We start from the raw sequence: 23,637 nt of genomic DNA on the forward strand, positions 1-23,637 counted from the left end.
ACACACTCCCAGAAACAGAGAGCCCAAAGGGAAGAGACAGAAAAAAAACCCAGAAAACACACAACCATATTAAAATACATTAAAGCATGGTTTTACTCGATAATCGATCAAGCATTCAAACTCCTCAGGTCTGAATAAGGTTAGGGGAGGGGCACCGAAGAACACCTGTGGAACACAGAAGGGTTGAGGTATGTATGCAGTGGGAGCAGTGGACACAAAAGGTCTTGGTCTGTGCTTCTGCGCACTCATGTTCTTAATCTGCTTATTTTACTTCCATTTATATTCCCTCTCTCAGGAAGTACTGGTGAAGCAGCAGTCTGTAGGCAGTACCCATGAAAGGCCCTCAGTCAACTAATTTAACCCCGCCAAGACATCAGGAAGCAGTTAGGGACCAGGTGGTGAGTACCTCAAATATATCGCCTCCAGGTCCTGAGAGTCTAGTGTGCTTGGAAAGTATTCACCCAATTTTTTTTTAAAGTTTTCTGAAAACTCATACAATAACTTAAATCTTACCGGAATGTCTAGAGACTGAGTAGTCACAAATCCTTTATTGTACGAATAAACCATAAAACGGTCTGCTAAAAAATAACTGCATGCAGAAAAGAAAATTCTGAGTTACTCTTTCAGAAATAACAGAGCAGCTGTCGGTAAACTCTGCCCCACCCCACACTTCTGTAAATAAAGCTTTATTGGAACATAGCCACGCCCATTAACCTGAACATGCTAGGGGGACATTCCAGCGACAACAGCAGAGGTAGGGTGTTTGGGCAGAAACAAGAGGGTCTTAGAAACTAACAGGCTTATTCTCCTAAGCTGTAGAGGAAAGGGCAACTTTCAGCACAGTGGTAGTGTGTCCTTTGCTATACAATACACGTCAGGCAAAGTAATACACATTTACTCAAAATAATGGCTCCAACATAGTGGGTTCTTTTTATTTTTCAGAAAGATTTACTTTTTCATGAGTGTGTGTGCCTGCACGGATTTGTGCACCACAGGGCGTGTAAGTGCACATAGAAGCCAGAGGGTAACCTGTCTCCTAGAGCTGGAGTTACAGGTGCTTAGGAGCCATTCGAATTCTGGGGAGCAAGCCTACGTCCTTTGCAAGGGCAATAAGCACTCTTAACCACTGAGCCTTCTCTCCAGCCCACTTGGGCTCCTTTTAATAAAGGGAGGGGGCTGCAAGAGGGGTAGAGCCATTTTTTTTTATTTACAGAGATATCAACTGGATGGAGGGTTTTGAGAATTTTCTGCTCCTTTATTCTAATATATACAGTATGATATATTATATATCAATATTATGTTATATATCAATGTTGCATATTGATTATATCAATTATATATAATACTGCATGTTAATGTATGCAATATTAATTGTATATAATATATTAGTTATATTTTGGTATAGCATAATATATAATTATATTTTAATATTTTTATTTATTATATACAATACATTGTATTTTATAATTTTATATACTATATTTATAATTATATATAGTTATATATAATTATATGAGACATATAATTATACATTTTAATAATATGACATATTTTATTATATTATGTATTATATGACATGTGATTATACTGTATATAATAATTAAGATATAATAAAATATAATACATGTTATATATTATATGATACATACTATATATGTAATATACATTATATATATACATATGTCTGATAATGTGGTTGAAGAAAATCAAGTCCTATTATCCTTAGAAACTCAGATCTAAGCTAAAACTTCTTGGGGGACCATATTCTGCACATACTGTGTTGTTTCAGCTTTACTTCTGCCCCTCACCCCCCCTCTGGCTTCGGTGAGCGCCCAGTCTGCTGCTTCCGGTTCTCCACCGGACCTGGTCTCCCAAGGGCTAGCAATGGCGCCCTCCCACACGCCCTAGCTGTCAGGTCTGAGTGGCAGGCGGAGGTTAAGGAAAACCACTCTGCCATGACTTGCTGGACGCCATCTCTCGGTTGGTGTCCGTTGGTGAGCCGGCCCTTCCTCCTGCGTCCTTCCTGTCTCTCTGTGCATATACACATTCCCGCATCTCAGTGTTGCCCAACTTCCTTGTGTGTTTCCATGGCAATCAGTTATGCTGTTTTCCCTTCTCACGCTGAAAATTCATTCACACCTCTGTTAAGCAGTTTGTTCGATTTTAGTGATGGCAATAACGATATTTTTTTTTAAAAAAAAAAAAAAAACAAATCATAGCTTCCAGGCACTAGGGAGAGAGATCAGAGGTTAAGAACACTTCCAGAGCACCCAGGTTCAGTTCCCAAATCCCACATGGCAGCTCACAACCATCTGTAACTCCAGTTTCAGAGGACCAGACATCCTTTTCTGGCTTCCACCATAACCAGGTACATACATGGTACATACACATACATGCAGGCAAAATATTCATATACATAAAATAAAAAAATAAATCTTAAAAAAAAAAACATAATTTTGAGTACTACAGTGTAGTGGGTAGCCATTCCAGCTTTGATCTATCTGGAAGTTCCAACCCCCATTGAGGCTTCGGTAACTGTCACGCCTACAAGGCGGGACCAAGAGAGGGCCCTGAAGACCGGAGATCCGGATGCGCCGCGCTCTCGTTTCCTGGACCATGGACGCCAGAGGTAGACCGAGCGGAGTTCTCCAGAGACCACCGCAGGACTGCGCTGAGTCTTTCCCACAACCCGCAACCTACCTATCCCTTCATCTGTAAGTTACGCCACTAAATTAATGTCCCTTTTAACTACGTGGCCTTCACTCCACGTAGATAAGATAGATAGATATGGTAATATCCTTTACCTACAAGAACACTGTGACATCATCTTCCCAGATCAAGTGTTTTTCTCCCTTTCTTTTGCAGCACTCTTCCGACTGCTCTTTCAGCACTATGCTGGATAGACGTGGTGAGGTGGCCATATTCTTGACCTTAGGAGGAACCCTTTCAACTTTCACCATTGAGTATGGGGTTGGCGTGGGGTTTGTTATATATAGACTTTATTATGTTGAGATACATCCCTTCTATATTTGTTGAAAGTATTAAAAAAAAACCATGAAATGTCAAAATCCAATTGTTTCTCCCACATTCTATTGTTGAATTAACTGCCAACTGAGTATTTCCCCTGGGCTGACCCCCTAGGCAGTTCACAGCCAGCCTTACCACAGGAAACCCGTGTCTCTGACCAAGGTCTGCCCATTCCTGCCCTCTGCTTTGATTCGTCCTTCTAGTTCTACCAACCAAAATGTGTATTGACTGGTCTTCAAGAGGGAAGTCTCTATTTTATTGGTTCCCAAACCTCATTCACAAAGATCACTTGAGTAACTGTTCATAGAGACAGCTGACAATTTCAATGAGAGCTCTATTATTGTTCTATACTCCACTGCTGTTACAAGTAAACTGTTTCAAAGAAATAAAATGGAATACCAAGCTAAAGAATAAAAGAGAAATCACCTTTTCTGGAGGTGCACAATGTATCTCTTCTTCTCTACTGGAATAATGTAGGTAACCTGTTCCTAGAGAGTCCAGAAAAATAGAGTTAGGACAGATTTTGATGAGAAGCAAACAGCAACTCAGAATCAACCAACCCCTCCAAGCATGTTTCAAATAATTCATAAAATCATCGCACATTGCCTGTGTTAAAAAATTGGCAACAACATATTTTAAATGTTTACCTTTTTATATAACCCATTCACTGAAACACAAACAAGCTACTCTTGATTTACACAGGATTAGAAATCTCTACATTACTAAATCCTAAATGCCTATGAAAGAAGAGCCCATGTTAGGGAATATTATTTTAAGGTGTGTTACTTTTGTTTATGTTGCATTTGTTTAACTCTGTGAAGCTGTGTTGGGATGCCTGTCTAAAACACCTGACGGTCTAATAAAGAAGTGAACAGCCAATAGCAAGGCAGGAGAAAGGATAGGCGGGGCTGGCAGGCAGAAGATATAGAAGGAGAAATCTGGGAGGAGAAAAGTAGTAGTAGCCAGAGAAGGAGGACTCCAGGGGTCAGCCATCCGGCTACACAAGTCACTGAGTAAGAAACAAGAAAGGTATACAGGAATAGAAAAGGAAAAGCCCAGAAGCAAAAGATAGATGGGATAATTTTAAGAAAAGCTGGCAAGAAACAAGCCAAGCTAAAGCTGGGCATTCATAATTAAGACTAGGCCTCCATGTGTGATTTATTTTTGGAAGCTGGGTGGCAGGCCCTCTGAAAGAGTAAGAAGACAATCCCATGCTGTCCGTCCACAGTCTCTTCCTTGCACCACAAAGATGAAAGTGCTCCATCTGTTCCCTACATAGTTCTTGTATGAATCACTTCTCAAAACAGAAAGAACGATTGGGGGGATTTTAGTTGCCAGTAACAGCGCTTCACCTGTAGTGTCGCGGTGCGCCCGAGTACACACTCCTTTCACTTGCAGAATAAATGGGGAGTTGGAGTTAACGCCTTAGAGCAAGCAGGGATGTTCATCTATGGAAGCCACAGGCCATTTGCTGGACAAGATGTTAAATTTATGTTTAAGTTACTCGCAGCAAGCAAATGCCTACTTTTGATGACTAAGAAATCCCACTCCTGGGAAGAGAGCAAAATAGTTGAATAAGACACTTCAGAGTTCAGTTTGAAGCACCCACATTGGGTGGCTCACAATTCCCTGTGATTCCAGCTCCAGGGGATCTGACACCCTCTTTGACCTCTGTGAACACCTGCATACACAAGGTGCACACAGAAACGGGGGGGGGGGGGGGGAGGGATGAAAAATGAAAATAAAATCTTTGAAAAAAATCTGTTGATTTAAAGAAAAATCAGAAAGATCTTAAATAAAAACCTAACAATTTATATAAATGTCTTGCTAAAACAAGTATGAGCCAGGCCACAGCTAAAGACAGCCAAGTACCACTACAATGAACGAGTGTGAGATGGAGAAGTGGGAAAGAGAAAAACAGAGTTGTGCATGTGCTGTGGAGAGAGGTGGACCTGGAGACGTGATGTCAGTGAGAGGGGAGTGGTCAACAGTGGAAGCCTTCATCACCCAGGAGGGTCAGCAGGGTGGCGTGTGGCAGCTAACCTAGAGCTTGTGCAGACTCAGCCTCCCCATATGCCACGGCATCACCCCAGCTCTGGGCAACAGTGGAGGCCCGAGTCCAGGAATGGTTCACTTTCTGGATTGGACCTCCTTGAAGGGACTGCCGTGGTCCATAATGCCACTGGAGGCCATGTTGGTGTATGAGGTCCATGCCGTTGCCCCAGGCCATGATGAAGCCCAAGATCCATGTGAGGAATTGTGGTCTACGCCTCTGACTGATGCCTTGCTGATGTCTTCCAGCTTTACTGACTTGGTGGATGTGAGTGGCCTGTGTAGCCACCAGAGACCATGTTGAGACCCGTGGTCTGTGCTGCCACTGAGGGCCTTGTCTGGGTCCATGGTCCTACTGCAGCCAGGTCTGTGTTGATGTCTGTGGCCCATTTTACCACTGAAGGCCATGGGGATGTCCCTGATCTGTGCCATGTTACTCTCTGAAGCCATGTTATTATCCATGAGCCATGCTGCCGCCAGGGGCCGTATGGATCTGAGTGCCCACCTGAGGCCATGACCATGTCTGGGCCATGGTCCTACTGCATCCAGGGTCTGGGTTGATGTCCATGGCCAGTATTCCCATCAAAGGCCATGCAGAGGTCTGTGATCTTTGCTGTAGCCTGAACCCATGTTGATGTCCATGGCGATGCGGTCCCCGTCTGTGCTACTGCTGGGGGCCTTGTCTGGTTCTATAGTCCTACTGCAGACGGGGCCGTGTTTGTAGTCTATGCTGTGGCCAGAAACCACGTGGAGGCCCATGATCAGTGCTCTTGCTGACTGTGAAGAGCTAGGAGGCTGCTCTTGCTGTGATACTGATAACTGCAGATGCAAAGTTGAAAGGGAGGGACAAGGAGGACTTCTGTGACAACCCCTACCCCCACCACATCATATCCCCCCCCCAAAGTAGCAGCTTATACAGAAAACCATCAAAGAGGACTCTTAAAAAGTATGATGGGGGCCGGGCGGTGGTGGCGCACGCCTTTAATCCCAGCACTCGGGAGGCAGAGCCAGGCGGATCTCTGTGAGTTCGAGGCCAGCCTGGGCTACCAAGTGAGTTCCAGGAAAGGCGCAAAGCTACACAGAGAAACCCTGTCTCGAGAAAAAAAAAAAAAAGTATGATGGGGATGCTGAAGTTGTCGTCTGTACAACTGATGGCTTCAGGCAGGGGTGCGGGAGGGGAAGGACTCAGTTCTAGTGAAGGGGCAGGCCACTGAGAGTTTGACCATGCTCCAATGAGTATGTAGACAACACAAATGGACATGGGTTTTTTTTTTTCCTCTTGATTTTTATTCTTGCCTTTATTTCACTTTTGTGGGGGATCACAAAGGTGGAGTGGACATGGAAGAACTGGAGATGAATGTGATCAGGGTGCGTGATATAAAATTCCCACAGAATCAATAAAAAGGTTATGGCAGGAAAAAAAACCAAAAAACAAAAAAAACAAGTGTGAGCCAAACCCAAAATTAGTAGAAGGATAGAAATGTCAGAGCTAAAATTAACAAAATGAAGAATAATGAGCAGTTCAATCATTCAATTATTAAAACAAAGTAGATTCTTTGTAAAAATAAAGATCGACAAACCTTTCATCAAATTAAACAAAACAGAAAGATAACAAATAATAAAATTAGAAATTAAAGTGGGGATTTTACCATAGATACTACTGAAATCCAAAAGACCAGTAGGAAATATTTGAATATATTTCAATACATTTCTAGAAATTAATAAATGTATAGATATATATGACCTACCATCATTGAACCAAAAGAATACATCTAAACAGAGGCTGGAGAAATGATTCAGCAGTTAAGAGCACTGGCTGCTCTTCCAGAGGACCCAGGTTCAATTCCCAGCACCTACCCAGCAGCTCACAACTGTCTGTAACTCCAGATACCCTCACACACACATACAGGCAGAACACCAATGCACATAAAATAAAAATAAATTTTAAAAATTTAAAAATATGTATCTAAACAGATAATGATAACTAATGAAATTGAAGATGAAATAAGAAGTCAATCAATGATGAACAGGGACTAAAACTAGGTACATGCCCTGCTGAATTCCATCAGACCCTTCACAAGGAACCACCACCCTCCTCAAACTGATCAATAAACCAGAGATGGGAGGAATGCTCACTCAAGAAGCCAGCACTATCTTGACACCAAAACCAGAGAAGAACATCACAGAATATACACCAATTTTGTTGATGACTGTAGATGCAAAGATCCTCAATCACATACTTGTAAGTGGAATCCAGCATCACATTAAAAAGATCATATACCATGAGCGGGTTAGTCTCATTCTAGGAACGTAAAAGTGGCCCAACAGATGCAAGTCAATAGGCATAGTATACACATAAGTACATTCAAAAGCAAATAAATAAATAAATCACATGACCAGGGCTGAAGAGATGGCTCAGGGGCTAAAAGTATAAACTGCTCTTCCAGAGGACTTGAGTTCTGTTCCCAGCACCCATGTCAAGTGGCTCACAGTTCCCTGTAACTCCAGCTCCAACACCTCTGGCTTCCACAGGCACCCATACATATGTGTCTATACCCACAAACAGACACACACTGTTTTAGTTAGGGTTACTGTTGCTGTGATGAAACACTATGACCAAAAGTAAGTTGGAGAGGAAAGGGTTTATTTGGCCTTACACTTCCACATCCTAGTCCATCACTGAAGGAAGTCAGGACAGGAACTCAAACAGGGCTGGAACCTGGAGGCGGGGGCTGATGCAGAGGCCATGAAGGTGTGCCGCTTACTGGCTTGCTCCTCATAACATGCTCAGCCTGCTTTCTTATAGAACCCAGGACCACCTGCCCAGGGACCACCACAATGGGCTGGACCTTCCCAGCCCATCACTAACTAATCAATCACTAATTAAGAAAATGCTCTACAGTCTTGCCTGCAGCTGGATCTTATGGAGGCATTTTCTCAACTGAGGTTCCCTCCTCTCAGAAGACTCTAGACTGTGTCAAGTTCACATAAAATTAGCCAGCACAATTGATTCCTTGTCAGCTTCACACACAACACGTTTTAAGACATAGCCTTTTTTTTTTTGTTTTGGTTGTTGCTCTTTTGTTAGGTTCGACCCCCAAGATCTTAGATTAATAAATATCACAAATGTAGAATGCAATACAAACTTTGATATTCCATAGTCCTTACCAATTCCAACCCTTGAAAAGTTCAGTCTCTGTAAAACTCCAAAGTCTCTTCAAATTCAAAAATCTCTTTTAAAAATTCAAAGTCTTACTGGGCAGTGGTGGCGCACGCCTTTGATCCCAGCACTCAGGAGGCCTGGGCATGAGTTCGAGGCCAACCTGATCTACAGAGTGAGTTCCAGAACAGCCAGGACTGTTTCTCAGAGAAACTCTGTCTCGAAAAAAATAAGAAGAAAAAAAAAATTCAAAGTCTCTCAACTGTGGGCACCCATAAAACCAAAACTATGTTAAATACTTTCTTACCTCAAGAAGGAAGAACCAGGGCAAAGTCACAATCTGAACAAAGGAAAACCATGCTCCAACAGTGTAAATAATTCCGTGTCCAACGTCTGGGATTAACTCACAATCTTCTGGGCTCCTCCAAGGGGCTTGGGTCACTTCTCTGGCCCTGCCCTCTTCAGCACACAGAGACGGTCTTCTAAGCTCCAGCTGGTTCCACTCCACTGCTGCTGTTCTGGGTGGTCATCCCATGATATTGGCATCTCCAAAACTTCTGGGGTCCCTTACTACAACTGGGCTGCACTTTCACCAATAGCCTCTCCAGGACTCTCTTCAGGAACTCCAGCCCCGCCCCACAGTGCCAAGACACAGCTGCTCTCCATGACCCCACTTCATGCCTTCAAAACCACCTGGGAACTCTTATGCCACCAAGTTCTGCCACCAGTAGGAGATACCATCTTGCTGCTTCTGAAACACAACCTCTGTGTGCTGACCCTGAGGAGGACCTCAATGATGCCAATTTCTTCTTAATCACACTAATTTCGTGTTCACTCTCCTAGCCTGCCATTTCTATGAAAATGCTTCTCACTTCCACCTATGACCTCTCGAGGAGTCCTGTTGCTGTTCTACCAATGTTCTATTCACGATTACACATGTGTTCTCCAAAATGATAGCTTTCTGATTTGTTTTCATCCTGGGCCCTCATCAGAGTTTCAGCCAATATTCCAGTCCATCAAACAATGTGTGATGTAATTGGCCCCCATAGGCTCATTAGGTGTGGCACTATTAGGAGGTATGACTTTGTGGAGGTAGGTGTGGCCTTGTTGGAGGAAGTGTGTCACTGTGGGGGTGGGCTTTGAGGTCTCCTTTGCTCAAGCTATGGCTAGTTCAGTTCACTTCCTGTTGCCTACAGATCCAGATGTAGAACTCTCAGCTCTTTCTCCAGCACCATGTCTGCCTGCATGCTGCCATGCTTCCCACCATGATGATAATGGACTAAACCTCTGGAACTGTAAGCCAACCCCAATCAAATGCTTTCCTTTATAAGAGTTGTTGTAGTCATGGTATCTCTTCACAGCAATAGAACCCTAACTAAGACACAATGTAAGATTGATTTATCCCCAGCATGATCAAGCCTTCTCAGCCTCTGTCCACACTGTTCCAAAGCCATGTCCACATCCTTAGGGATCTGTGACAAAACCAAAGCCACATCTACATCCTCAGGGTTCTGTTACAGAACCTATTCTACTTCAGTTTCTGTTCTTAGATAAACACTGACTAAAAGCAACTGGTGGAGAAAATGGTTTCTTTCAACTTACAGTTTACAGTTCATCATCCAAGGATGTTGCAGCAGGAGTTAAATCAGAGGCCATGGAGGGGCACTGCTTACTGGCCTACTTCAGGCTCACAGTCAGCTACATTCTTGTGCAGCCCAGGAGCACATGCCACTGGATAGCACCTCCCACAGTGGGCGGGGCTGGCCCTCCTGCATCAACTAGCAATTAAGAAAATGACTCACAGATGTGGCCACAGTCCAATCCAGGGGAGGTAATTCCTCAACTGAGGGTTCCTCATCCCTGAGAAGCAGTTCTCAACCTTCCTAATGCTGCGACCCTTTAACACATTTCCTCATGTGGCGGTGACCCTCAGCCATAAAATTATTTTTGTTCCTACTTCATAACTGTAATTTTGCTACTCTTATGAATCATAATATAAATATCTGTGTTTTCTGATGGTCTTAGGTGACCCCATCACAAGGTCACTTGACCCTCAAAGGGATCACGACCCATAAGTTGAGAACCACTGTCCTAGAATGTCAAGTTAACAGCTAACTATGATAGCACCACATTTCATGTGCCCTAAAAGGTCATATCATGTGGTGGTACTGTGTTCCTCAAAATATTGTACACCCTAATAAACTTATCTGGGGTCAGAGAACAGAACAGCCACAATATTAAACATAGATGTTAGACAGTGGCAGCACACGCCTTTAATCCTAGCATTCCAGAGGCAGAGATCCACCTGGATCTCTATGAGTTTAAAGCCATACTGGAAACAGCCAGGCATGGTGACTCACACCTTTAATCCCAGGAAGTGTTGGCAGGAGGCAGAAAGATATATCAGGCGTGAAAACCAGGAAGACTGGTTAAGCTTTCGGGCTTTCGAGAAGCAGTCAGCTGAAATCCATTCAGATGAGGACTCAGAGGCTTCCAGTCTGAAGAAAAAGGATCAGCTGAGGAATTGGCAAGGTGAGGTGGCTGTGGCTTGTTCTGCTTCTCTGATCTTCCAGCATTCACCCCAGTACCTGGCTCCAGGTTTGTTTTTATTAATAAGAACTTTTAAGATTCCTGCTACAATATCAGCCTCTTCTGGACATCTACACAGTAAATACTGCAAATAAGATAACCACTGCCAAGGCAGCTTCCATAATAGAAAATAGTTTCGTAGTTTGGGAGGCTGGAAGCCCCAGTAGGTGGGCAGTAGAGTCGGCCTCTGGGTCCTCTCCCTCGGCCTTCTGTCCCCCTATGACTCTTTGCACACATGATCCAGTGTGGTCTCTGCCTCCTCTTAGAAGTTGTGAAGGTTAGGGCGTGGTTTTTGTTTGTTTTGTTTGTTTTGTTGTTGTTTTGCCCACATGACACAAGCTAGTGTCATCTGGGAAGACGGAACCTCAGTGGAGAAAATATCTCCATCAGATTAACCTGTAGGCAAATCCAATCTATGAGGCATTTTCTTGATTAACGATTAATGTGGGAGGGGCCGGACAGCGCCAATCCACTCAGGTGCTCTTGGGTTGTATGAGAAAGCAGGTGGATGCCTTTAGTCCCAGCAATGTGAGGCAGGGACAGGTGAATTGCCAGGGGTGTGGTGCCAGCCTAGTCTATATAACAAGTTCCAGACAAGCCAGAGCTACATCAAAACCCTGTCTTAAACAAAAACAAAAAACAAAACAAAGCAGTCGATTTAACCAGGAGGGGCAATCTGGAAGGCAGCACTCTTCCTTGGCTCTCTTTTACTTCCTGCCTCTGGGTTCCCGCCCTGAGCCCCTTTCCTGGATTGCTCATGATAGACGAGGACCTGTAAGACGTAATAAGCTCTTCTCCCCAAAGAGCTTTTGGTCTTAGTGTTCATCACAGCAATAGACAGCACACTAAGATAGAAGTATATGAAGACTTTGGACTAAGATCTTTATTTCATGATCTCACTCAGCTTCAAGTACATCCCTGAAGTACACTATCTCCAGAAATAGACGCAGTGAGGGCTAGAGATTCCGCATGTGAAATTTGAGGGAGCACAGTTCAGTCCTCGACAAAGTTCGTAGATACAAAACCAACCACAAGACCCATAAAGGGAAATGTGACAAGCCGTACAACATCAAAACTGTAAGTGTTTGTATTTCAAATACTTTGAAAAAACAAAAAAAAAAGCAAGTACTAAATTGGGACAAGAACATTACAACTCATCCATCGGACAAAGAACTGGAGAAGAATATGCAATGAATTCTAAGGATTCCAAAGTAAACAAACCCAGACTTCAAGGGAATTAATGATCTGAATCAACATTTGAATGAAAGACACACCAATGCCTAACGGACCCCTGGAAGATGTCACACATTCAGAGGAGAGTATGAATGAAAGCCGTAGCAGCTCCTCATGGCCACACCCCATGGCCACACCAAATGTTCATTGTCACGTGGAAAAACTGGAATGCTCCAACATTACTCGTGTGAACTATAAATCGATGTGGTCACAGACGCTGTGGACAACTACATGGTAGCTTCTAGATGCGTTAAGCACAAACTGCTCTGTCTTACTGCTAAGAGTCTAACCAAAAGAAAGGAAAATATCTGTGCATGCACAAATACTCATAAACAGTTTTTCACAAAAGCCAATATCTGAAAATGAGCCCAAAATATCTATCAGCTGGTTAATGATTCAATAAATAGGATACTCCATGTTCATTTTAAGAAAGCAAATAACCTGATAACTGTTAGAGATAAACCTAATTAAAATAAGTGTGATCATCAACGGTTGCTGAGGTCTGGGGATAGAAAGAGAGGTGGACCACAGTTGGGCAAGGGGGAGCTATTTAGGACTAGAGAAACATTCTACAATAGAATATGCCATGTGTGCAAGCCGCATATTCACAATCATGGAGATCCTGACCACGGCTGAATTCTGCACCATAAAGCTGTGCTTCTGTAAATTTCAGTCAGATCACACATGCTGCCCTCCTATGTAGAACCTAGATCACATGCATGACATGAAAGTGGAGGGGGGGCTATTTGTAAGAAGAAGTAAAATAGTGGGAAGGGAAAGAGACAGAAGCAGAAACGGATAACCATGTGCAATCAATATATGCTAATTAAAAGATGGAGCGCATGCTGGAGAGATGACTTGGCTGGTAAAATGCCTGCCTCGCCAGCATGAAGACTTGAGTTTGATCCCCAGAACACACATTTTTTTTTTCCAGAGCTGAGGACCGAACCCAGGGCCTTGTGCTTGCTAGGCAAGTGCTCTACCACTGAGCTAAATCCCCAACCCCATCAGAACACACATTTTTAAAAAGACAGTTGTGCTTGGCACATGCTTAGAATCCCAATCCTGGGAAAGTGAAGACCTGGGGTGGGATAATCCTTTTCTACGCCATGAATGTGTATTACTCTCATTGGTTGATAAAAAGCTGACAGGCTGGTACCTGGGCAGGAAGTTAGGTGGGAAAGCCACACTGAGAATGCTGGGAAGAGGGAGGGTGGAGTCAGGAACCAAGCATAAGAAAAAAGGTTTTTGTTAAAAGACATTAACAAAATCAGCTATTTCAGAGAATATTACTCTCCTCCTGGGTCTCCAGATATCTCCTTAATGTCAAATAAAACACGTAAATTTTCTCTGTTATTTTGTTATGTTCACATAACATATTTTGTTATGTTCACTGCTAAAAATACTATGAAGAACTGACAAAAATTTTTAGCAGCCCATTCTAATTTTTATATTTGCTTTTACCATAAAAACTTTACATTTCTTATCAGCAGTAATATTAGATATAGACATGATACCATCATACAATTTATATGTTCCAGAGCTACGTGATACAAATAAGTTTTATAAAACAGTTTGTATAGTGAATTGATGCTTCTTACTTCTGAGCTTGTACTATCTTCAACTTTCTCTGGAAATACGACTTGTACAAATGAACTTTCAGTATCTGAAGAGAGAAAGACATAGTTAGTAACCTTGGCTTTAATTTGACTAGACGTTCAGTTTCCTTCATAAGGTTTACTTCGCCAATATGAGTGGCTCATCACTGTGTGCTACTTTGAAAATTCTAGTGCTCACTTCATGAGTACAGGCTAAAACTGGAATTAGTCAGAGAAAATTAGTGGCCTCTGCGCAAACGTGATAGATTAACTCATGAAGCGTTCCATATTAAAACAAAACCCTGAAAACATTTAATTTGGAAAACAGACAAAATGGTCATGAAAGACAAAAGAAGGTACTCAACATACTCAGAATGTGTTCACAACAAGAACACATATGAGATATTTTGTTTGTGCTCTAACAAATAAAGCTTTCCTGGAGATCAAAGTGTGGAGCTAGCCACCAGCTAACCATAAAGGCCAGGCAGTGGTGGCACATACCTTGAATCCCAGCACTTGGGAGGAGGAAACAGGAAAATCAGGAGTTCAAGGCCACCCTGGGCTACACAGATTGATCCAGTCTAAAAGAGAAACAGAGCCAGGCGGTGGAGGCTCATGCCTTTAATCCCAGCACTTGGTATCTCATGCCTTTGATTCCAGTACTTGGGAGGCACACACCTTTAATCCCAGCATGAGGGAGGTAGAGACAAGAAGTGATATGGTTGGGCAGAGAGAGGCATATAAGGCAGGAGGAGCCAGGAGCTCAGTACCCTTTATAGGTCTGAGGAGCTATAGAGGTAAGAACTCTCTGGTGGCTGACTGCTCTGCTGCTCTGGTCTTTCAGCTTTTACCCTCGGTATCTGACTCCAGGCTTTATTATTAAGACCAATTAGAATTCACGCTACACACAAAGACAAAAATAAACCAATCAAAGATATAATTCAAGAAAATCTTGCTGAAATAAAAAATTTTAAAACAATAGACCAAAAAGTGCACTGCCTGTTGGGGAATAATGCATAGAAATGCGTCAAAGGTGAGCCACAGTCTGGGACATTGTTGACCTTTTAAAATCAAGAATCAAGTGGGAATATAAGTAGAAAAACATCATACATCACTGTTCTGGTTAGGATACTTTTGACTTGACACAGCTAAGTTATCTGGGAGGAGGAAGATCCAGTGAGAAAATGAGCCCTTAAGATCGACCCATAGGCAAGTCTGTGGGCCATTTTCTTGATTAAGAATTGACGTCAGCGGGCCAAGCCCACTGTGGGTAGTGCCACTTCTGGGAAGTTGGTACTGAGTTGCATCAAAAGCAAGCTGAATGGGCTATGAGAGCAAGCCAGTAAGCAGATTTCTTCCATGGCCTCTGCTTAAGTTCCAGCCTCTGGGTTCCTGCCATGAGTTCCTGCCTAAGCTTCCCCAATGATGAACTGTGACATGGAACTGTAAGATGCAATACATCTTTTCCTCTCCAAGTTGCTTTGTGTCATGGAGTTTATCTCAGCACTAGGGAGTAAACTATGTCAGACCATAAAGGGAAAAATGCAGTGTGACTCAGGTATTTAATATTGAAACACTCCATTTAAATTAATAAATTGGAGACCCAAGAAATTTATACTAAATAACACTGTCATTCAACTACCAAAGAAAAGATGGATATTTATAAATGAATTCCCCAAGAAACTAATCCTCATGCCCTTCACAACAGACAGACAAATTTCCCCCATAACTATATATATATTGTACTATAAAGTCTATAAGTAAGCATTAAATAAACTCAAATACAGAGTAAAAGCTGCACAACAGCCGTGGGACCCATAGCTACATGATGGATGCAATATGAAGTTTTACGATAGTGGACATATAATCGCATACACCACTATCAGGAAGTGTGGCATAGAAAGAAGAATATGTAAGCATACTCATTTCCTTAAATCTACTGTAGATAATGGTCAAACATGTGAGTTTAAGGGTACAGAAGAGCCAAAACTAAAATGATATCACCCTCTCCACCCAGCCGGATCTTTCACATTCTTCCCCAGGGTAACTCTAGGTGAGTACAGCTAATCCTCTCCTCCACACACCCTCCTCAATCAGATATAGACAGGGTTCCTCATCCTGTGCCTTGGCCTCATCTGGCCACTCCTGCTTGCATGGTCCTTCAGTGCCCAGACTCCATCCAAGATATACTCTGCCAACCCCCAACCTACAGGTCCCTTGTGCCATATAACAGCTTCTCTGCTCAGCCAGATCCTGCACATCTTGTACCATGATCTAGCCCAATGAGTCTTGTCTGATCCTCCACTCTACGCACCTCCCCCAATGTCCAGACCTACCTCCAAACTCCAGGTTTGGACCAGAATGCACATCTTCCGTGACAACCCAGTACTCTGTGTCCACCTGATTTATTCCATCCTCAGCCATTTCTAATGCTTAGGGCAACATGACCTGCACATCCTGTGTTCTGCACCAAGCTTCTCTGTCCATATCAGAAAACGAAGTAACAAAAGCAGCCCACATGCCCAGATCTCATAGCAAAAACACAAATAATATGGAAAAACCAAGACATGGAATTTAAAAGAACAATCATAAACTTCAAAATTTGAAGATTTTTAAAAAGACACAAAGAGGGGCTGGAGAGATGACTCAGTGGTTAAGAGCACTAGCTGCTCTTCCAGAGGACCCAGGTTCAATTCTCAGCACCCATATGACAGCTCACAACTGTCTGTAACTCCAGGGCATCAGTCACCATCATACAAACATACATTCAGGCAAAACACCAATGTGCATGAAATAAAAATAAATTTTTAAAAATTTTTTTTAGAAAGACACAAAGAAACAGCTCAACAAACTTGAAGAGAATTAACTTAAAGAGAATAAATTTCTGAGTGATGAAAAAAAAACCACGAACATAAGACTGATGGAAATGATGAAGATAACCAAGATCTGAAAACAGAATTTAATAAAGAGATAGGAATATTGAAAGGAACAAAGCTGAAATGAAAATGGAACATTTTTACAAAACCCAGTGACTGAGCTAGAAAACTGTAGAGAAAGCCTTTTGAGTAGGACGAACCCAGCAGAAGATAGAATATCGGGACTCAAAGATAAAGTAGGGGATCTACACAAAATAACAAAATGAAAATTTTAAATAAAAACAGGGAAAGAACATGCAGGAAATGTGGGACAATATCAAAAGCCAACCCTTTGAATTTTAGGCAGAGAAGAGGGAGAAGAATCCCAAGTCAATGGCATAGACAAGATCTTCAACAAGACCATAGAAGAAAACGTTTCCAAGCTAAGGAAAGACACACCCATCTACAAGAAACACATGGAACATCAAATACACAAGACTAGGAAAGAAACTCTGCATGGTATGTCATACTTAAAACACTATCTATACAAGACAAAGAAAGTGATTGGAAGCTGGAGATAAAACGCAAGTCACATATAAAAGGAAAACCCATAATAATAACAGTTGATTTCTCAATGGAAACTTTGAAAGCCAGAAGAGCCTGGAACAATGCATTACACTGCACGTCCAAAAAAAGAAAAAAAAAAAAAAAAAACCTCAACACCCAACCTAGATTAATATTCCCAACAAAATTACCTGTCATACTTGAAGGAGAAAGAAAAGCTTCCCATGGGAACTGGAGAGATGGCTCAGCGGTTAAGAGCACTGACTGCTCTTCCACAGATTATGAGTTCAAGTCCCAGCACCCACATGGCAGCTAACAGCTGTCTGTAACTACAAGATCTGACACCCTCACACAGACATTCATACAGGCAGAACACCAATGCACATAAAATAAAAATAAATAAATTTTGTAAAAGAAAGAAGGAAAAAAAAAAAGAAAAGCTTCCCATGATATAAACAAGCTTAAAAATATATCCATCAGACCAAACTTAAAGGAAATGCAGGAAACAATACATCAGGCTGAAAAGAGAAAGAAAATGAAGCTATAATCATTGAAAAACAAATTTTCACTGAGAAAATAAATATCACTACTAAACATCAACATCCCAATGACTGCAATCAACACCAAACTTTTAAAAGACAACTTTAAATATTAATGGCCCCAATCAAATTCTCCAGTCAAAAGACACTAACTGTGCCAGGCATGATGGCACAGGCCTTTAATCCCAGCACTTAGGAGACAGAGACAGGTGGATCTCTGTGAGTTCAAGGCCAGGCACCAGTAGATGTCATTTCCTTCCTGCTAGTAATTCCGTGGTCCCAGGGAAAGTTGCATTTTCAATGGGCAGAGATGACAGAAGACACATCTGGAGGCTTTTCAAGTCTTTGCTTCTAACAGCACCCGTACACCTTCCTACCTGCAGTACAAACAATAACAGCGCTGTCCAAAGATATCCGAGTCTTGATCCCCAGAACCTATGAATATGTCAGGCTCTATAGCCAAACAGAAGTAAGGTTGCCGTCTCTTGGCCTTAAAATGAGGAAATGATCTTAGTTTTATCTCTATGGACACAACAGGATATCAAAGTTTAGAAGGAGGAAATGGAAGAGAGAACCAGAGAACTAGCAATGTGAAAAACACTTAGGCCAAATGTCATCGACTTTTAAAGTTGAAGAAAGGGTCATAAAGCCAAGAAATGCTGATAGCTACAGGAAGTTGGAAAGGCAAAGGAAATCAGTAATCTGCTAGAGCCTCAAGAAGACACACAGCATACTCAAGATCTTTGTTTAAACCCATTGGAATGCACTTAGGGTCTGTAGAAGTGTAGATGGTGGTTTGAATAAGAATGGCCCCCATAGGCTCATATGTTTGAACGTTTGGTCATCAGAAAGTGGCACTACCTGAGAAGGATTAGGAGGTGTGGCCTTGTTGGAGTAGATGTGGTCTTGTTGGAAGAAGTATGTCAATGGGGTAGGCTTTGAGGGCTCAAAAGCCCAAGCCAGGCCCAGTGTCTCTGTCTTGCTGCTGCCTGCGGATCCAGATATAGAACTCTCAGCTACCTCTCCAGCACCATGTGTGCCTGTGTGCCCCTATGCTTACCGCATGACGATAATGGACTAAAATTCTGCACTGTAAATCTGTCCTAATTAAATGCTTTCTTTTATAAGAGTTTCCAAGGTCATGGTGTCTCTTCATAGCAATAAAACACTGACTAAGACAGTATACAATAACAAATTCAAGCTGCTTAAATCACTGTGTATGCATATGGCAACTTTTTATATCAGCAATAGGAAACTAATATACCATGTGAGTGGATATTTTTTTCTGGCTCTTAACATCATGGGTCCATGGCCTGAAGGAAGGTGTTTCAGAGGTCTTACTGAAGCAGTTATGCTGGAGTCTTGATCAAACACATGGATACTATGTATACAAAAAAATTAATCATTACTAATGGAGCAGTCTAGAGCACATGGGAGAATATCTTCCTTGATGATTAGTGACCAGAGGCACACTAGGTAGACCACTGTGGACTTTGAGGGTAACATATACCACAGAAGGCTCCGTGGCTTCTACCCTTTTTACTGACCAAAACAAACAGAACCAGTTTTGCAAAGAGCCAAAATAAGCCACGGCTCTCAGCTGACCTTATCTTTTGTGCAAGCAACTCAGTAGTTTCCTTTGTGGTAGGAGAAACAACAGAAAATGGAGCCTGTGGCAGGTGTAATTCCTGAGGGGTCTGTTAAGTCACTTTAAGAGAATCACAGGAGAGTTACCTACAGTTTCAAAGCAAAGATAGACCCACATTGGCAGATGTGGTAGGATGAATCATGGCCCTACAAAAGATAAGTTCACCATGAACCTATAAATTGAAGTGGATTTAAGCTAAGCACCTTGAGATGAGATTATTCTAGGTTGGTAGATGGTAGGGGACTTAAATCCAGGGACAACTGACTCAATAAGGAAGAGAGGGGGGAGATTTGCCAATGTGAAGAAGACAAGGGCAATGACTGGGAGTTGATAAGCCAGGAAAGCCAAGGACTGCTAACAGTATTCGGAGCCTTAAATAGAGGCCTAGAAGGTGTGGTGGTTTGAAAGGGAATGTCCTCCATAGACTCAGTTGAATGCTTAGACACCAGGGAGTGGAACTGTTTGGGCAAGATTGGGAGATATGTCCTTGCTTAGGGAGGTGCCACGAGGCTGAGGTAGTCCACTGAGAGTAGCTTCTGAGGTTTCAAAGTCCACAGGCCAGCTCAGCCTCTCTCTCTCTCTCTCTCTCTCTCTTCCTCTCGCTCTCTCTCTCTCTCTCTCTCCTCTCTCTCTCTCTCCTCTGCTCTTCTCTCTCCTCTCTCTCCTCTCTCCTCTCTCCTCTCTCTCCTCTCTCCTCTCTCCCTCTCTCCTCTCCTCTCTCTCTCTCTCTCTCTCTCCTCTCTCTCTCTCTCTCTCTCTCTCTCTCTCTCTCTCTCTCTCTCCTCATTCCTCTCTCATCGCTCTCTCTCTCCTTCTCTCGCCTAGCCGCACCTGCTCCCCATCACAATGACCATGGATTCACCCTCTGAAACTGTAAGCAGATTCCCAATTAAATGTTTTCTTTTATAAGAGTTGCCTTGGTCATGCTGAATAGAACAGTAACTAAACAGGAGGAAATTCTCCTTTGGGCCTCCAAAAGGAATCAGCATTTCCCAGACCTCTCTTCAGGCTTCTAGGATCCTGGGCTATAAGAGGATACATTTGTTGTATTAAACTACCAACACATGACAATTCTTCAAGGAAGACACAGGAAAGTAAAATGATGTTATATTTCTTTTATGACTATTTTTAGTTCACGTCTGGTTTGCTGCAGAATTCTGACCATATAATACTGTATGATTGGCAACCTGAGCCCCCACCCTGCTACTACACTACTACAATCAACTACTCCCAGTAGTCTTCATGAAACTTTAAGAGATAAAATAAGGCTTACTGCTTTTTGTTTCTTCTGACAGTGGGATTGGGGCTAAAACTCAGCTACTGTCACCTTACAAACCCGTTTATGCTTGGTCCCCAAAGACAAGAGAATAAGGAAATCCTGTAACAAATACTTCACTCAGTACATGAATTTGTACAGTTTCCCTGTATATTGTGAGGCAGCAAATTATTTTGTGTGCTGTTTCTTCAAAGCTTAATAATGACAAGGAAGCTGAGTGTGGATACAAGTGCCCAGCAGCCCTACTGGATTGTGGGAGGCAACAGACCTGTCATTCATACTTTTCCACCCTGTGTCCTTCTAATAGAGGTTGGATAGCAAACAACTCACACTCCAGACTGATTTAATTAAGGGGGAGATGTGACAGTCCCACGAGACTTAGATGCAGAAGCAGGCGCCATCAGATGGCAGCACTCACGAAGCTCTGGTCCCTCTGGCATGCGTATTGATTGAATCACCTGACAGCTCTATGTCACCAGAGCAATGATCCTCCAAGCTAGCCTAAGCGATAACGTGGAACCATGGTGTTTCCAGTAGTCAACAGGCTTACTGGCACATGTTTCTCCTGACAATAAAACTCTACCATATTGTGGTATCTTCATAGTATACAGAGCTCTCTACAGTTTCCTCTGGGATTTTGTGGTCCTGATGTTCTTTTGCATGTGGTATCATCAGACAGATGCAAAGCCTTTAAAGGATCATATGAATAAGTAACTGACCACTTCAGCCACAGTCCACCCTGGGGTCCTTATGAGCCCTTTAACACTCTTGGGTCCCTTTGCTGCACCATCTGTGGTGCTCAGTAGAAGTGTAGGAAGGGAGACTACAATGCTGTAAAAGGGACTCTGTGGCTTTGGGGATGTGACTGTAAATTTCATCTGGGAGGATTAGCTTTGCTGGAACCTCCAGGTGGTGGTGGGGCAGCATTGTTGGGGATTCTGCAAAGATATGATGCCAGCAACCTTCAAGAACATGGACTTAGTAGGTACTGATGACTACATTCCTTCACTTAGAAGACACCATGCTCATCTATGCTGCACCAAGATTTGCTCCATGAAAAGGAATACCTTGGTAAGTGAACTAGATACACTGAGAGGTCACCAAGGATCTAGAGCCTAATTTTTTCTATGCTTTCAAATAACCTGTGGTGACTTTGCAGAGTCTGAATTTTACTAGAAATGTACAAATACCATAACGCTGAAGTCAGTCCAAAGACCAAGGACAAATCTGAGAAGTCATGAAGTAGAGAGACCTTGTAAAAGCAAAGAGAATAGTCAATAGAAAGAAACCTTCAACAAGATTCCAGATTCCAATGAAAGCAAGAAGACAACTTCTGGGGTAAAAGACAAGGAGATGTATTTTATGTACAAAAGCCTTCATCTGCCAATCATCTCAACTAACCTACCAGGTTATATCCAAGGCACAAATCCTGAGTGTCAGGGATGCAGAGAGAAGCCATATACACACAGGCATTGTGGGAAAGACTTCATCTATCTTGACTTCAAAAACTCCAGTGAAACCACCACACAACAAGCACACATCCTTAGAAATGAAGGTGAAGGGAGTTTGGGGAGGGTTGCATTACCAACCATTTGTTCTTTGACATGAAGGAACTCACATTGAGGGATGTATGGAAAGTGGAAAGCATGCATTTGCTTCCAAGAAGTTTTAAAGATGAGATAATACACATTAAAGATGGGTCATACCTATGTAAGGAATGTGGGCAAGAGCTCTTCTTTAATTGCATGCACTGAGAGAAACCCTATAAATCTGGACAGTATGGGGACATCTGCATTTCTCTCATGGGCTATCAAAACATAGTGATATACATACACCTAATAAAGATAAGGGCTGCAGGAAACCACCCAGTTTTCACCATTCTTTTCAAATTCATGAAAACACTCGGGAGAGACTCTCCATGAGTGTACTGTGTGAGAAAGCCATCGGATGGATACTGCACAATTCTCGAGGCACACATGAGAACACACACTGGAGAGCTGCTCTAAGGAAAGAATATAAAGAATGTGCAAACAATTGCTGTCACAAAACTAAGCAAAGAGGGAATGTCTCCAAAGCACCCGCTACTTAGAAACTCAGTCAGAATGTATGGCCAGAAAGCTTACGAAAACTACAGGACTGAAACTCGAAACTGAGAGCAAAAATAATTTTTTCTTCCCTTAAGGTGTTTCTGAACACTGCTGCAGCAATGACAGCGGTAACCGATATGGTACAGTATAACTTCATCCACATACAATGTAGAGGAAACTCCGGAAAGAAAGGCTTGGGAAAGCTTGGGACCAGTGTTGCTCTAGGTCTGTTTTTAATTAGCTGTACAAAATAATGGATTTCATTATACTATTTTATAAGTACATGAAACATACTCTGATCATATTCTATTTTTGTTTAAATTCTATTTGTATGCGTGTGTGTGTGTGTGTGTGTGTGTGTGTGTGTGTGTGTGATACATAGACCACAGTGTGGTCGGAAGACAGCTTGTTGTAGTCAGTTTTCTCCTTCCACTGTGTGAGTCCTAGGGATCAAACTCAGGTTGTCAATCATGACAGCAGATACATTTACCTGATGAGCCATCTCTTACGGCAGATTTCAGGATTACAAATCTCTACTCTATACTCTCTAAGCAATGCATGTAAGTGTAACAACTACTATCCTTATTCCACTCATTTAATTAAATGGTTTGCATTTTAAGAGAGGAATAATTACAACTATTAGTTCTTAGAGGAAATTTTAAAAATGCAAGGACAAAATTAACATATAAGCGATTATAGGAGTAATTATCTTGAATACAAATAAAATAATTAAATAGAGCTTTGCCTGGAGTAATGCTATCCAAATGAGAGTTTTATTATTGTTATTTGGTTTTTCGAGACAGGGTTTCTCTGTGTAACAACCCTAGGTGTCCTGGAACTAGCTCTGTAGACCAGGCTGGCCTCAAACTCACAGAGATCTCCCTGCCTTTGCCTCCAGAGTGTTGGGATTAAAGGCGTGCGCCACCACTGCCCGGCCCAACAGAGAGTTTTTACTGAGGCTCAATTCTTCACTACTCAGGATCTGAAATCTGTCACCATTTAAAATTCT

General features: G+C 42.3%; 1 protein-coding gene and 1 pseudogene across 2 annotated transcripts in view; one reads left to right on the forward strand and one right to left on the reverse strand.

Annotated features, from left to right (window-relative positions):
- LOC131894097 (disintegrin and metalloproteinase domain-containing protein 32-like) overlaps positions 1-23,637 on the reverse strand; it is a 107,261-nt gene that overhangs the window by 78,532 nt on the left and 5,092 nt on the right. For both annotated transcript variants that reach the window (XM_059244262.1, XM_059244263.1), the window contains exons 2-4: positions 13,663-13,727; positions 3,454-3,515; positions 514-589 (exon numbers count right to left, since the gene is read on the reverse strand). In XM_059244262.1, coding sequence (XP_059100245.1) covers positions 514-589; positions 3,454-3,515; positions 13,663-13,727 — 203 coding nt within the window. The remainder of the gene's footprint in view (positions 1-513; positions 590-3,453; positions 3,516-13,662; positions 13,728-23,637) is intronic.
- On the forward strand, positions 13,853-13,953 carry LOC131894783 (U6 spliceosomal RNA; annotated as a pseudogene).

This window comes from Peromyscus eremicus, chromosome 17, assembly GCF_949786415.1.
Source record: "Peromyscus eremicus chromosome 17, PerEre_H2_v1, whole genome shotgun sequence".
NCBI classification, from domain to species: Eukaryota; Metazoa; Chordata; class Mammalia; order Rodentia; family Cricetidae; genus Peromyscus; species Peromyscus eremicus.